The sequence below is a fragment of the Ananas comosus genome, linkage group 19 (genome assembly GCF_001540865.1).
Source record: "Ananas comosus cultivar F153 linkage group 19, ASM154086v1, whole genome shotgun sequence".
Lineage (NCBI taxonomy): Eukaryota > Viridiplantae > Streptophyta > Magnoliopsida > Poales > Bromeliaceae > Ananas > Ananas comosus.
The window spans coordinates 725,265-738,866 of record NC_033639.1 but is presented as its reverse complement, the minus strand read 5'-3'; the positions used below and the strand labels follow the sequence as shown (position 1 = coordinate 738,866).

The window sequence follows — 13,602 nt, the reverse complement described above, 5'->3', positions numbered from 1 at the left end:
GGGAAAAACCCCTCCCCACATGTGGAGCAATTTAATAATTAACCTTGCTCTGCTCATATCAGAGATATATATATATATATATATATATATATATATATATATAGAGAGAGAGAGAGAGAGAGAGAGAGAGAGAGAGAGTTGAGCTAGAATGCTATCGATAGCAAACGGACTCCGTTGCCACCCATTTGTTTTCGATGATGGAGCCACCAACTGGACGATCGGCACCGTTGAACATGATCTATACCACTTGAAGTATTTAGAAATCAAATTTTATACATTTTTGATATTATTTTCTTATCCATCGAGTGGACACAAAAATGAACGGCTAAAAATGAATATTCTTTAAAAAATGATAATAGGAGTCTTGTAATCAAGATCAAGAGTATAGATCTTGTTTTAAATTAGCTTTAAAAATTTTCTAACAAAAATTCAATTGATTTGGATATCTTTACGCCGGTAAACGGAGAATAACGTTCATAGTCGACTATTAAAATTACAAATTTTGAAACCTTTGATCATTAGGCAAGAGATGTTGAAAAGATTTGAAATTTAATTTCTAAATACTTCAAGTGGTATAGATCATGTTCAACAGTACCGATGTCGATTTGAATGTCCATCATCGAAAACAAAATGGTGGTGGCAAAATAGTCCGTTTGCTATCGATAGTATTCTAGCTCAACTATTAATAAAATATATAAATATAATATTATATATATATATATATATATATATTACTTAAAATTAGACAAAGTAGTGAGGTAGTACATGCACTCATATTCATACATATTATATTATCTTAATATTATGTAAGAAATTAGGGTTTCATTCTGAGTTTTCTCTGCTGCCAATAAGCAGATGATAAAATGACAACCCTTAACCATCCCATGATTGCAGTGGAAATGATGTTCTTCTCCTTCTTTCATATGACATTCTAAATTAATCGGCCTAATTATAGCATTAATATTACCTCCGTTATGTATGTACACCGCATCGGATCGGATCGGATTTTAACTCCGTCGCTTCAGAGCTCCGTCTTTAGCTGGTTCGACTGCAACGGTGCTGCGAATGCAAAAGATGCGGATTGTAAGAAAAGTCGGGAGTTATTATTCGTATCATCTGAATACCAAATCCACAAAGAGCTACTGTTCTAATCAAAACTCCGATTCGTTCCGTTCCACGTTTTATCGCCTATTACAGTACTGGAATTTTAACATGGCGCTTCTGCTAAAAGCATCTCTGCGGCAACATGCCATCCATAACAGCACTACACTCAAAACAGCAGGCGCAAAGAGGGCCCTAGACCTACTCATTAATGACTCGATGCTATCGGCCGCAGAAACAAAAGGACAGAGGCAGAGCCAATGAAGGCGGCGTATCTATTTCTTTCGGGTACAAGCCCTTTTTATGTCACGAAATTACGGAACGTCGCTAAGCAAAAGCTGGAAGCAGTAATTTAACCGGCATAATGCGCAGTAAATAGCTGTTTGGTCCGTGTTTTGAGCTCCTAACTCTGGTCCCTAGAAACAGTTCAATGTCCCCCACCATTTCGAAAAAGCATGTACCACAACTTTGGACCATTTTTGGTTTAAAACATTTGTAAGGACTGAATCTAGTTGTACTGCGTGCACCAAGGTGTCCTCAAAGTAGAGATTTGTAAGGACTCTTTGACAACTCCTCATACAAATTTTTTTGTATATCGCCCAAGTTGCGACATTATTATACCGGAAAGATCCTCGACTTACCATGTAAAAGGTTACGTTGAAGAATCTCTAACTTACACAATTATGCAGCTATATGACGAAATCACTGTAACTTACACTACTAAGCAGTTATATAACAAAATCGAAGTTCCAAGCATGTCGACTCTGCACAAATTCATAGAAAAAAAAAACTACATAATGTTTGAATTGATCGAAGATGGAGATTGGTAGAATGTAGATGGCTTTTACGAAACAAGAAGAGACAAGACGAAGAAGAGAGATGAAAGGTTTCTTCCTTGGAGTAATAAAGCCCTAAGATTGTGCGGTGAGCAAAATCTATATTAAGTGCGTATTTGACCGAACTTACGAAGGGGTTTCTCTTTTCTCGAAGAAAAAGCGCTCGAGAACTTGGTAACCAAAAGAACCCAAAGGTTTTTGCTATAACAACAAGCTAGTAAATTGAGCTTTTGGGTCTCTAAAGTTGAAGCTCTAATACGAATCTTCTACTCCGCTAGTATGAATCTACTGTGACTTCTTTAGAAAGATCTAATCGAAACAACAGGCTTTTTCGCCCACACTTGATGCAAAGGCTGCATATTATACGGGAAACATGAACATGTGAACTATTTTAGCTGCTTTTTTTTTTTTTTTTTTCTGCTCCCTCTGACATGCTCATATGACTAAGCAAGAAATTCCCCAACTGAGGAAAGTAAAATTTATGTTTTCTAGTTACCACCCTGCAGGGAGCACAGTTGCAACTCTCCCACAAGGCACTCTGCTTATGTTAGGTCCCACTCAACAGTGAAGACTTTTATTTCTAGTGCAAGCAATGATAAGATGCATGAACAGGTAGAAAAGTCAGTGCGGAAAAGGTTACTGATTTGAATGGCATCTTAATACAGTGGGAGCTCTTCTTTCTTTTGTTTTTATTTTTTTTCACTGAAAAGCATGGAGGCAGATTCCTTGGAGGGAGAAAAAACAAATTTGAAAGAGAAAAGAGGAAACCCTAAACAGTAAAAACAGGTTTAGGTCACCAGATCACTGTAATTGATGAGCAAGAAGGATAGGATTAGGATAAGAAAGGAAGATAGGGACGTGAGCTGAAGACCGAAAATGGTGATAAAATAACAGCTGTACCTAGGACGAAACACTACATAAGCCGAAGACCGCTTGTCTCTTTTCCCACATTCCAAAATCCTCACAACAATGAATGTCGAAGAAAGAGTGTTTGATGTTGAGAGATCAAAATTTACCATCGACATATCAGGTATATAAAATATGGTCAATAACTTGACAAGTTAAGTTCAGTTCAGTAGTAATACTGCTATGTCAATTTCATAGCCCCAGGAAAAGATGGCCGTAGAATTCTAACATGCGTAGGAAACATGACTCCCGAGTAAACAAACTTTTCTATAGGAGCTCCTCGGGGTAGATGCTCGTAATCCAACTGGATTTTTTACTCCACGCCCAGCAAAGCATTATTCCATTCTTTCATCGGAGCATTTTTTTTTTTTTTTCTAATCAAAGTTGATTTGGCAAGAAAAATAATTTGAAGCTTCTACTGTGGCAGGAAGCACAAATAAAATCCTACGACCTAGAAGTAGAACATCCAATACGTAGCTTTCGTATCCGGAACAAAGAGAAGCTATTGAGAGGAATTTCAACAGAGAGCTACCTCTAGTAACACATTTGATATGACACTTCATCGAACAGCAATACACCCTACAACAGACAACACCCCTTAAAGAATAGAGAAGTAGACAAACGAACAGTGATAATAAATAACACCACCAACCAATGTATAGAGAGAGAGAGAGAGAGAGAGAGAGAGAGACCATTTGTTGTATGTGTGTATGCAACACAAGTGTAGTGGGAGAAGGGGAGGGACCAGATGAAGAGGATCCAGGGAGGACCAGATCTGAAGATAGTTGGGGCCACAACACAACTCAGTGGGGTGGGGTGCAGCCCAAATAAAAGGAAAGGACATTTTGATTGCTTCAAGCAAATCATTAATTTCATTTGGACCCACGCTCTACCCTATGGGGACTCAGTAGTGAGGATTCCCCACCTCACCCAGACAACATATCTCTACTCACCAAAGACATGTCCCCCTGAAGCCCTATAAAAAAAATATATATATATATAGAGTAGGGCTAGAATACTTTTACAAGTATCACCCAAGTGATACTTGTGTGTTTTTAGCCATTGGATCTACTTTTTGATTACTAATAGTCCTTGGATCAAACACTATTCCACCTACCACCACCTACCACCATCATCTCAACCTCACATCTCTCCATCTAAGGGTTAAAAACACACAAGTATCACTTGAGTGATACTTTTACAAGTATTCTAGCTCTACTTTATATATATATATATATATTCCGAGGAATAGNTACCTTTTTTTTTTTTTTTCCTTAGAAGTCATTGAAGAGCCCTTGATCTGGTCCTATAATTCGGACACGGCATAAGTGATTAGCAGCTTTACACGGGCGACATTTTCATTTTTTTTCACAAACTCCGTGTCTCTCATGATAACTCTGTATGATTGTATTGGTACTTTGTTCTTTTGGGCAGTGTGGATACCGTTGGATCATAAATAATTCAGAAAAAGGTCCCTAAATTTCAGGTCCGTTTTATTAGTTAAACTTGATGGCATCAATTAATTAAATAACTGAATAGCCAAGGGATTCAACCCCAAAAAAAAAAAATTGTTTAAGGCGCAAATTTTCAAAGTGACCTATAATTAGATAATGTCCCTGGGTTTTACCATCTTTTTTTATTCACCATATTGGTTTGTGCTTGCTATCACCTCATAGCTATAGCACAACAAGCTATAGGTAAAACTATACAAGGACCCCTCAAAAGACTATTGCACAGCAAACTCTAGGTGAAACTACACAAGGACCCCTCAACTCTATGGTAGTTTGAAATAAACCCTTCCGAGTTTTTTTTTTTTTTTTTTTTTTTTTTTTTTTTTTTTTTTTTTTTTTTGTTCTTTTCATCAAGGCCCTGTACATTTTTGGGCCTTTAGATTTACATTACTTTCACCAATTAATCGGAAGTTTTGATAACCATAAAAATGATTCCGTCAAACTTAGCTATTTTAAATACTTGTTTAGCTAATGGAACAACAAATCCCTTTAATTATTAAAAACTCGCTAACAAGCAAAGCCGTTATTTTTTACAAATCTCCAATTCAATTGAAATTATTTACCCAAACCAAAACAATTAAAATGTAAGATAAGACGGAAAGTAATCGAGGGCTGCTGCATTTTGACATGGCGTATAGCCGACGGGACACCAAAACATTTTTTTTACCTAAAAATGATGAGAAATAAGAAAGAACTGCAATCTTTACAACCCTTAATCCAATGGTTTGAGAGTTTAAACTACCCTTTCTGTAGACCTGGCAATCTCGACCCATACCTGCGGGCGCCCGCGGGTTACCGCAAATTTGCGGGTATGGGTACCAATTTTTTGAACCCAAAAAGTTACGGGTAAAATGAGTGGGTACCCATTAAGCTGTGGGCATTTTGGATAACCCGCGGGTACCCACGGGTACCCGCACATATATTTTTTAATTACAAAATATATTTTCTTAATTAAAAAATATATTTTTTTATTTACTCATCTTACAAATTCTAACTCTAATTTTTTATCACGTCTTTTATATTACGAAATTTTTAAGCTCTAAGACTTTAAATATTTTTATTGTATGTTATGATATTTTAAATAATATGAGTTATGCTATATTTTAAAACTTATATATATGTATTTTGCATTTAAAAAATATAAGAGAAAAAAAGAAAAAAAAATTACGGGTAACCCGCATACCCACCCGCCCACCCGCGGGTGGGTATGGGTAATGATATTGGCTACCCAAAAATTTGTGAATAAATTTTACCCATGTCCAAGTAACCCGTGGGTACAATAACCCGCCCACGGGTTACCCAACCCGCCCGTTTGCCAGGTCTACCTTTCTGGTTTCCAGTGAAAAAAAAAAGTTGATGAGACTAGTGTGTTAATTATAGCCTTTAGATGGCTAAGCTGTAAAATTACAACCCTAATAGGGTTGCAAGCCTAGCAGCACTCAAAAATGATAGCAAACACAATTATTTTATCAGGATTAGAATAATATTAGTAAAAAGAGGTAAATTACAGTTTGCCCGCATGTGCTTTAGTGCGTATTTTTTAAAAAGTCACACTTAACTACCATGTGAATTTATTTTTAGTTCATCATAAGAACTATAGTTAAACAGGATAATAAACTGATATTGTTTACAGATGACGGGATGAGACAATATAATATTTTTGGAAATTACACCTGGTTGGGGTATAAAAGTTATAGATGTATAGAGGGCATTACTCAAAATCTAATCATTTTATAATATGCGCTTTAACATATCGTGGTTTGTTAGTGTTATTTTATTATCCTGTTTAACAGCAAGGTTTAAAATTATATATATATAAAATTGAGTTTCTATGCCTTTACAACCGCCAAACACTTAATGTGTTTGATTCGGATATAAGTAAAAACTGTTTATTCCAAGGATAGATACAAGTTGAGGTATAGATCAATTTTACGTTTGAATGAAAATTGAATTGTTTCCAGGAATAAAATAAATGGTATTTGGATGGTTAAATTAGAACAGGGGGAATAAGAGTTATAATTTTAAATTAAAAATATTTTATTTAATTAATTAACATCAAAATATTAATTAAAAATAATTCAATAAATTACTAAATTTATTAGCTGTGAATAAATTAACAAGTATAAATATTAGTTAATTAATTAGTTAATCAATGCATTAATTATTTAATTAGTTAATTATAAAAATAACTTACTTTTTAAATTAGTTAGTAAATTATTTTAGTTAGATAACTAGTTAAAAATTAAATAAATTAGTCAAAATATTAATGATTGATCAAACATAAATATTGGTTATTCAATAAATTGATTAAAATATTAATTTTTAACAAGTTAATTAATTATAAATAATAATTAATTAATTAATTAATTTATTATTTAAGCGAAAGCTAATGACTTAAATACATTAATTAGATTAATTAATAATTTAATATTATAATTAAAATTAGATTAAATTTTAATTAATCTTATTTTCCACTTGCGAACTAGCTTATTTCAGGAGGATTCGAGGGTGGGACAACTGTTTCAGTATACCAGCTTATTCCCGAAAAAAAAAAAAAAAAATACTATTCTCGGGTGAGAATAATAGTGTTTGGGAATAAAAGTGGGAACGAGTATTTATTCCTCCTTTTTTCCCGAACCAAATACTTCTACCGTTAAATTTATCCCTTTGATCATCATTTCCATCCGTTTGATCGTATTATTGAACCAACCACCCACTCAAAATCTTAGAAGATCGTTATTATCCTAACCGCAACCGCACGTCCTTTCATCGAAATGCCGAAAAGGTAATAGCACCAATGGCTTTGTGCTATTGGAAGCTTTCCAGCCTAATTCTATATATAAATTTAGTAGATTGAAATGAAATAGTAGTCAATTACCGGATGCCGAGGAGGGATCGTAGCCGTAGAGAGAGGCGACGCCGCTGCTAGGGTTGATGAAGAGGTGGGGGGCGTTGGCGTCGCCGGGGCCTCTCTCCCAAACGGACGGCGCGTGATGCGGGTGCGCCAAATCGACGTGCCAGATTTGCTGCTGCTGCTGCTGCTGCTGCTGCTGATGAGGAGGCCGCCTAACGCCGTCGGATCCCCCGTCCGTCCACGTCGCCCTCGGCGCCTCCTCCTCCGCCCCGTTCTTCCCGTTGCCGTTGCCGTTGCCGTTATCTCCCGTTATCCGCCCACACTGCTCATTTAAAAAAGTTAAAATTTCTTTAGAAAAACTGAGGTGACTTAACGGCCACTGTATTAATATTATAAGTTTTTTTATTCAGTCCAAAAAACGAAAAAAAAAAAATTAAAAAAAATCCTCGTACTAATTCGCCGCTTCTCGAGGGTTTGCATTGGAACTCCACCACGAATCTACAACACACGCAAAGGTCTCTCTCTCTCTCTCTCTCTCTCTCTTCTTTGTTTTAAAGAATAAAAAAAACAACTTCAACTTTATTATTAATTCATAATAATAACAACACCTCTTTCACTTCTATTTTTTTATATAAAAGTTGAAAAATCTTAATTGTTATTATTATTATTTTTTGCTATTAAAGACCAGTTATTTTTAGTAAAGTCCTATTAATTACGACCGTGTTATTTTTGCCGATTTACCATGTACTCCAAATCCTTGACTAAATTTCCACTTTGGTCCTTGTAAGGGGGTTAGTGCCTTAGTGGGGAGTACCATCCGGGGTACTATTTCCATAGAATGGAACAGGATCATTAATTACGGTCCCCCTACTACTACTACTCTTTTTCCAATATCAACACCATTTTAAGTATATAAAAAAAATCGCAAATACGCAAAAAAATAAAAAGTAACAAAACAAAGGAAATCTACAGAGAGAGAGAGAGAGAGAGAAAGAGAGGTGAGAAAGGGTGAAAAAAAAAGGCTCGTACTTTTATAAAAAGCTGGTACGGTCACTGTATATTTGGGTTACCGTTACCGTACAAAGCCGAGTTAAGAGGGCACACGCACGGATCGTAACGGGGGATTCTGTTTAGGACGTGTCGCTATTGCCCGTACCAATTTTGGTGGGTCATCGTGCACCACGTCATCATGTGCCCAGCCAACCACATCTCGACACGTGTTCCACACAGTGGATGGAGCGAGAACGCCGTGCGAGACGCCGCCGTGCGCCCGGTGCAGCTAATACTCGTGTAAATCGTTCAGCTCAAAGGTGACAGCACCCCGCGTAGAACCATACCCAGCTAATAAATTTTGTTTACAATAATTGGATAAAATTTATAAAATTTTCGTATTTTTTCGGTCCTTCTAAATCACAACCCATTATTATTATTATTATTATTATTACTATTAATTATTATTCATTCTTACTCTACTCATTTGGTGCTAAATGAGTAGGAGATATTTTATTCTAAAGAGAACATAAGATATAGAGCTTAACGGTCTTGAATCCACTACCAGATTACTATGCAAATTTTTTAATTTATTTGATTCCACTCAATCAATAATACTTTAATTTTACCAATTAAATTAATTTATTATTTTAATAAATTTATAATAAAATATTAAAAATTCAATTCAAAATTATTTTATAATTCAGATAAAATTTGTATATAAACAAAAAAATAAAATAAAAAAAAAAAGAGGGAATGAGGGATTACCTCAGCAGATAAGAAGCTGTCGAGCCCGCCAAAATCCACCCGCGGGTTCACCGCCGCTAACCTCATCGACAAGAACTGCACCACCCCAATTAAAAATATAATATAATATAATGTAATAAAGTATACTAAATGGGTAAGATTACTATACTTTTATGAATATAGAAAATACTTTTGTCCTCATAAATTTTCGATCGTTGGATTAAAATATATGCAGTTAGAATAGCAATTTTCGATTATATTGATAATAATTTTTTAAAATTGAGTAAGTGATTGATTGAATAGTATAATCTAACGAATAGAAATGGTCAAAAAAAAAAAAAATCTAATGGCTGAAACTTATAAATATAAAGTCTATATTCATTATAAAAAAGTATAGTAGCCGGACTTGTACTAAATAAATATCATATCAAATAAGGCTTAATTATAATATGCTACACTGTATTTTAGAAATCTCACGAGTGAACTCTCTATTAAACGGATGATGCTACTGAATATAAGTTTTGGATCTCATTTTAAGATGCTAGCTTTTTATATTTATTTTTTCGCGCATCTATATCTATATATTGCATGACCTTCCTTCAAGTTCTCTTCTTGTAAGGTAAATGTAGGCCAAATAAAGGATAAATTTTACTAGATTAATTGATGAATAAATAAGATCAAAACCATTTTCTAACAAATAAAATCAATTAAATCAAATCAAAATTAAAAGAGTAAAAATAAATGAATGAAAAAAAAAAGAATTCGCGGGGCAACACAGTACCTCGACCTGGCGTTGAAGGGACTGTACGTGGTTGATGATTTCATCCAGCACTAACGCGGTTCCCGAGATCTAGCAACAACAACAACAACAACAACAAACCAAAAGGAGGAATCCATTATTATATAATTAAATTACAAATCAAATTAAATAAACAGATCCAAATTAATTAAATTAAATAATAAATAAATAAAATAAATAAACAAACAGTAGCAAAAAGGGAGAAAAAATTTCAACAGATATATCAGTGACGTGGCGTAACAAACCAATCAAATTAATCTTTTTAAAAATATATATCCCATCATAATTGTAAAAAAATATTTTTAATATATTTTTGTTTAAAAAAAATATATAATTGATAATAATGTGGTGCAAATGTTACGGTGTAGAATTCCTCAGAAGGGAGGGGGGGCAGAGAGAAGAGAACAACGCTGCTCTCCGACCGAGGTGTTTGACTTGGGATTTCGCAACGCAAAAGCTGATAGGATCACTATTTTTATAATTTAACGCAAAAGCTGATAGGATTTCGCAACCCTTGGGAGAACATCACCCTAGTTTTGCAATAATTTTATCACTTTTCGTGATTATTATATGATTTCTTTTTTCAGGGACTAATTTTTGTGGTAAAAAAAACAAGTTATTAGTAACAAATAAAACAAATAAATTTGACAAATTTTTAAGTAGAGTGATAAGAATAACTCGATATTGAAAAATTGTCAAGTTTAGGAGTCTCAAAAGATTGCGGTAGGAGATGGTTTTCTTTTAACTCTCCACCTAAAAAACAAATAAACATTCAATCAAAATTTCCACATTACATAAAATATTAAAATATTTTTAAAATATAATATTTTAATATAAAAATAATTATATTATTTTTAAAGAATAATTGCCTATATATTTCTCCAAAATTTCAGAAATAACTAATTTACCACTAATTTTTTTAACCTTCGGATTAAATGTGAATTAAATAAATATCTAACAAAATTTAAAAAATTCAAAATGCATTTTTTATCTTTAACTTAATGGCAATTAAAAAAAATGATGATGATAGAAGAGTATATTTGAAAAAATTAAAATATTTTTTTTACCCCTAACTAAAAAAAAAAAAGAAAAAAAAAAAATTGATGATGACAAAATAGTATATTAGAAACGGCAAAATAGTAATGATAACAACTCACTCAACAAATTTAACTATAGTAGGTATATATTTGAAATAACTTGAAAAGTAAAAAAAAAAATATTTTTAATATTAGCTTTTTAAGAATAGTAAATCAAAAGGTCGAAAATTTTTCAAAAAAAACATAAGCAATTGCCCTTTTTTTAATTAGACTCTTTACTGTATTATACGAAATAATATAAAATAGAGGAGGTTTCAATATATTTTCTATCCAAATTTTAAAATTTAACTTTACTACCCAAACTTTAAATGTGTTTGATTTGAATCAGTCAAAATTTAAGCTAAGTATTAACTTCACTAAATTTATAATTGCAAAAATTGTATAAAATATACTAAATAAATCTGCACGCAATAAAAAAGAATGCATTCAAATTTTAAAGAGTCAAAGTGCCGTTGGGCGATCAAATCAAATAAATTAAAATATTAGACAATAAAATTAAAATTTTAAAAGACCGGATGATGAAATCCAAATAGCCTATAGTTCAGATAAGTTTTACATATGTTTACGTATATTTTACCACAAAACAATGAGGGACTAGCCCATAATGCGCAAGAAATAAAAGCTCTTCACCTAATTAGTAGTTAAAGGAGGGGTTTAAATGCAAAATAAGTAGGGGTTTAGGTGCATAACTTTCCCAAATTTCTTGGGGCTCCAATTCCCTTTTTATAATTTTTAATTATTTTGGGTATATACTTTTTAAAAGAACTACTAAATAAGGGGTGGACACTAAAGCCTCCGACCGAACCCAACCTTTTTGTATGGTTCGGTACACCAAACCAAATCTCATCACCCCCTCCCCCGAATCACGTGCCTGTCGCTCAATCCCCACCGTCCATCACCATCACAGAATCAACCACCACATCACAAAAAAAAAAAAATTAAATATTTCGAAATTATTAATCAAATTCTTAATAAGACCCCTTCCACGATTTTTACTTTCTTTTTAAAAAATTATTTGATTCTGGTAGAATAAATTAAAATTTCTACCCAATTTATTGATAATTTCTCCTTATTTAATTAATAATTTCACTGGCTACCTAGAAAATAAAATTAAAATTTCGACCTCACGGTAATAGGGTTATATAATCCGCTAATTATGGCTAATAATAATAATAATAATTATATTATAAGTGATTAAGTAATTGAGAGCTGAGGAGATCCATTGCAAAAAATGGCAATAACTTAGGGGTCTCCATACAATTGTACCATAGTTTGATTAATAATTGAGCTTAATTAACTAGTTAATTAAATAGGATTATCCGGTAATTAAGGATTGATAATGATAATTAATAATGGGTAATTACTCGCTCCGCGAGGCTGTGGCTATCGGTGGCTTGTCCCCGCCGCGCTCGGACGTGGACGTACGGAAGCTTCTGGAGAGCCCCGGTGTCGTCCTCCGCGACCCTGCTACCCCCACCACTGCTACGCTTCGTCTTCGCCTTCGCCTGCGTGGGTTGAACAATTAGCCCTCGGGTTTACCGATTTATTACCGTTTTGCCACTCCCATAATCGGAATGGGTGCGCTCCGTTCGCCAATGGGGATGGGGCCGAAAACGGAAACCCTAACCCTGATTATTCTAGGGTTTCCGATCGGATCGGGGGGGAGGGGAGGGTACCTTGGATTTGTCGGCGGAGGAGGAGGAGGGAGGATCCTTGCGCTTGGGGGCCGGGGNTATTAACAGACTACTTGTTCAAAGTATGAGAACACCAAAATCATATTAGCAAATACTGTCAGCAACACCAAGTATATTTTTAATAGTGGTTGTCCAGTTTTATTTATTTCTGTTATTAATTTTTGACAATTTATGGCCATTAAAACCTTATATATCTCATGGCATCATCATACTAGAAATCAGCCGCTCGCTCAATGAAGTGATGAATGTATGAAAGATGCAGCAGAATAACATCTAAAGGACAATAAGATAATATAAATGCCCAAGATTCCTAGAGGTGTACCTTCAGCCATGACTTGATTGATTATCTCATCCTTTTCTTTCAAAAGAGCAGCTGCATCACTTTTCTTACTTTGCTCCCTCCTTAATGTATCTCTTTCCCTGGTCAGTGCATAGACCTACGAAATGCAAGGCAACATGTTAACAGGAAAGCAAATATATTCTCCATGCTCGCAACAGCATATGACAAACTCTTTTCTGTGTCAGATACAATACCATAAATGAACACAATAAGATTACAGGTGAGGAAAAAGCTTAATTTCATTTTCAACAGTCTATGGGCTGAGCCTTGTGCAATAGTTACCAGTTACCACACCCAACTCCAAACTTGAGTGACATTAATGAAGTCCGACTCATAGTAGTTATGTTGTGACTATCTAGTGATAATTTACCTCTGTTCCGTTACTAAGCAGAGTTTATTTACATTCGCTTGATGTGTTGCCATGTGTGTGATGCCAGTGCGCGTAACAAAGAGAGGGGGGGAATAGAGAGAGAGAGAGAGAGAGAGAGAGAGAGAGAGAGAGAGAGAGAGAGAGAACGAGGGGGGGAAACGCGGTGGAACGAAGAGGGTATGGAAAGGGACGAAGAAGAGAGCTACAGAGGATTATATAGAGGTCGCCTATCACACATTCTCACACACACTCTCTCTCTTATTTTTCCTTTTTTTTTTCGGTGAAAATGTATGGAGAGACCCTCAACTATGGACAATTGCAAAATGGTTCCTCAAGACCTGAACAATTTTTTCTCTT

The 13,602-nt window shown here is 34.4% G+C and overlaps 1 protein-coding gene across 1 annotated transcript; it reads right to left on the bottom strand.

The window, feature by feature from the left end:
- LOC109725213 lies at positions 755–13,298 on the bottom strand. The gene is made up of 9 exons (XM_020254315.1): positions 13,278–13,298; positions 12,858–12,972; positions 12,748–12,808; positions 12,518–12,584; positions 12,206–12,346; positions 9,727–9,795; positions 8,967–9,041; positions 7,233–7,530; positions 755–1,059 (listed from the first exon to the last, which is right to left on the bottom strand). Exons 1-9 carry the CDS (start codon positions 13,296–13,298, stop codon positions 1,022–1,024), a joined length of 885 nt encoding a protein of 294 aa, XP_020109904.1. The 3' UTR covers positions 755–1,021.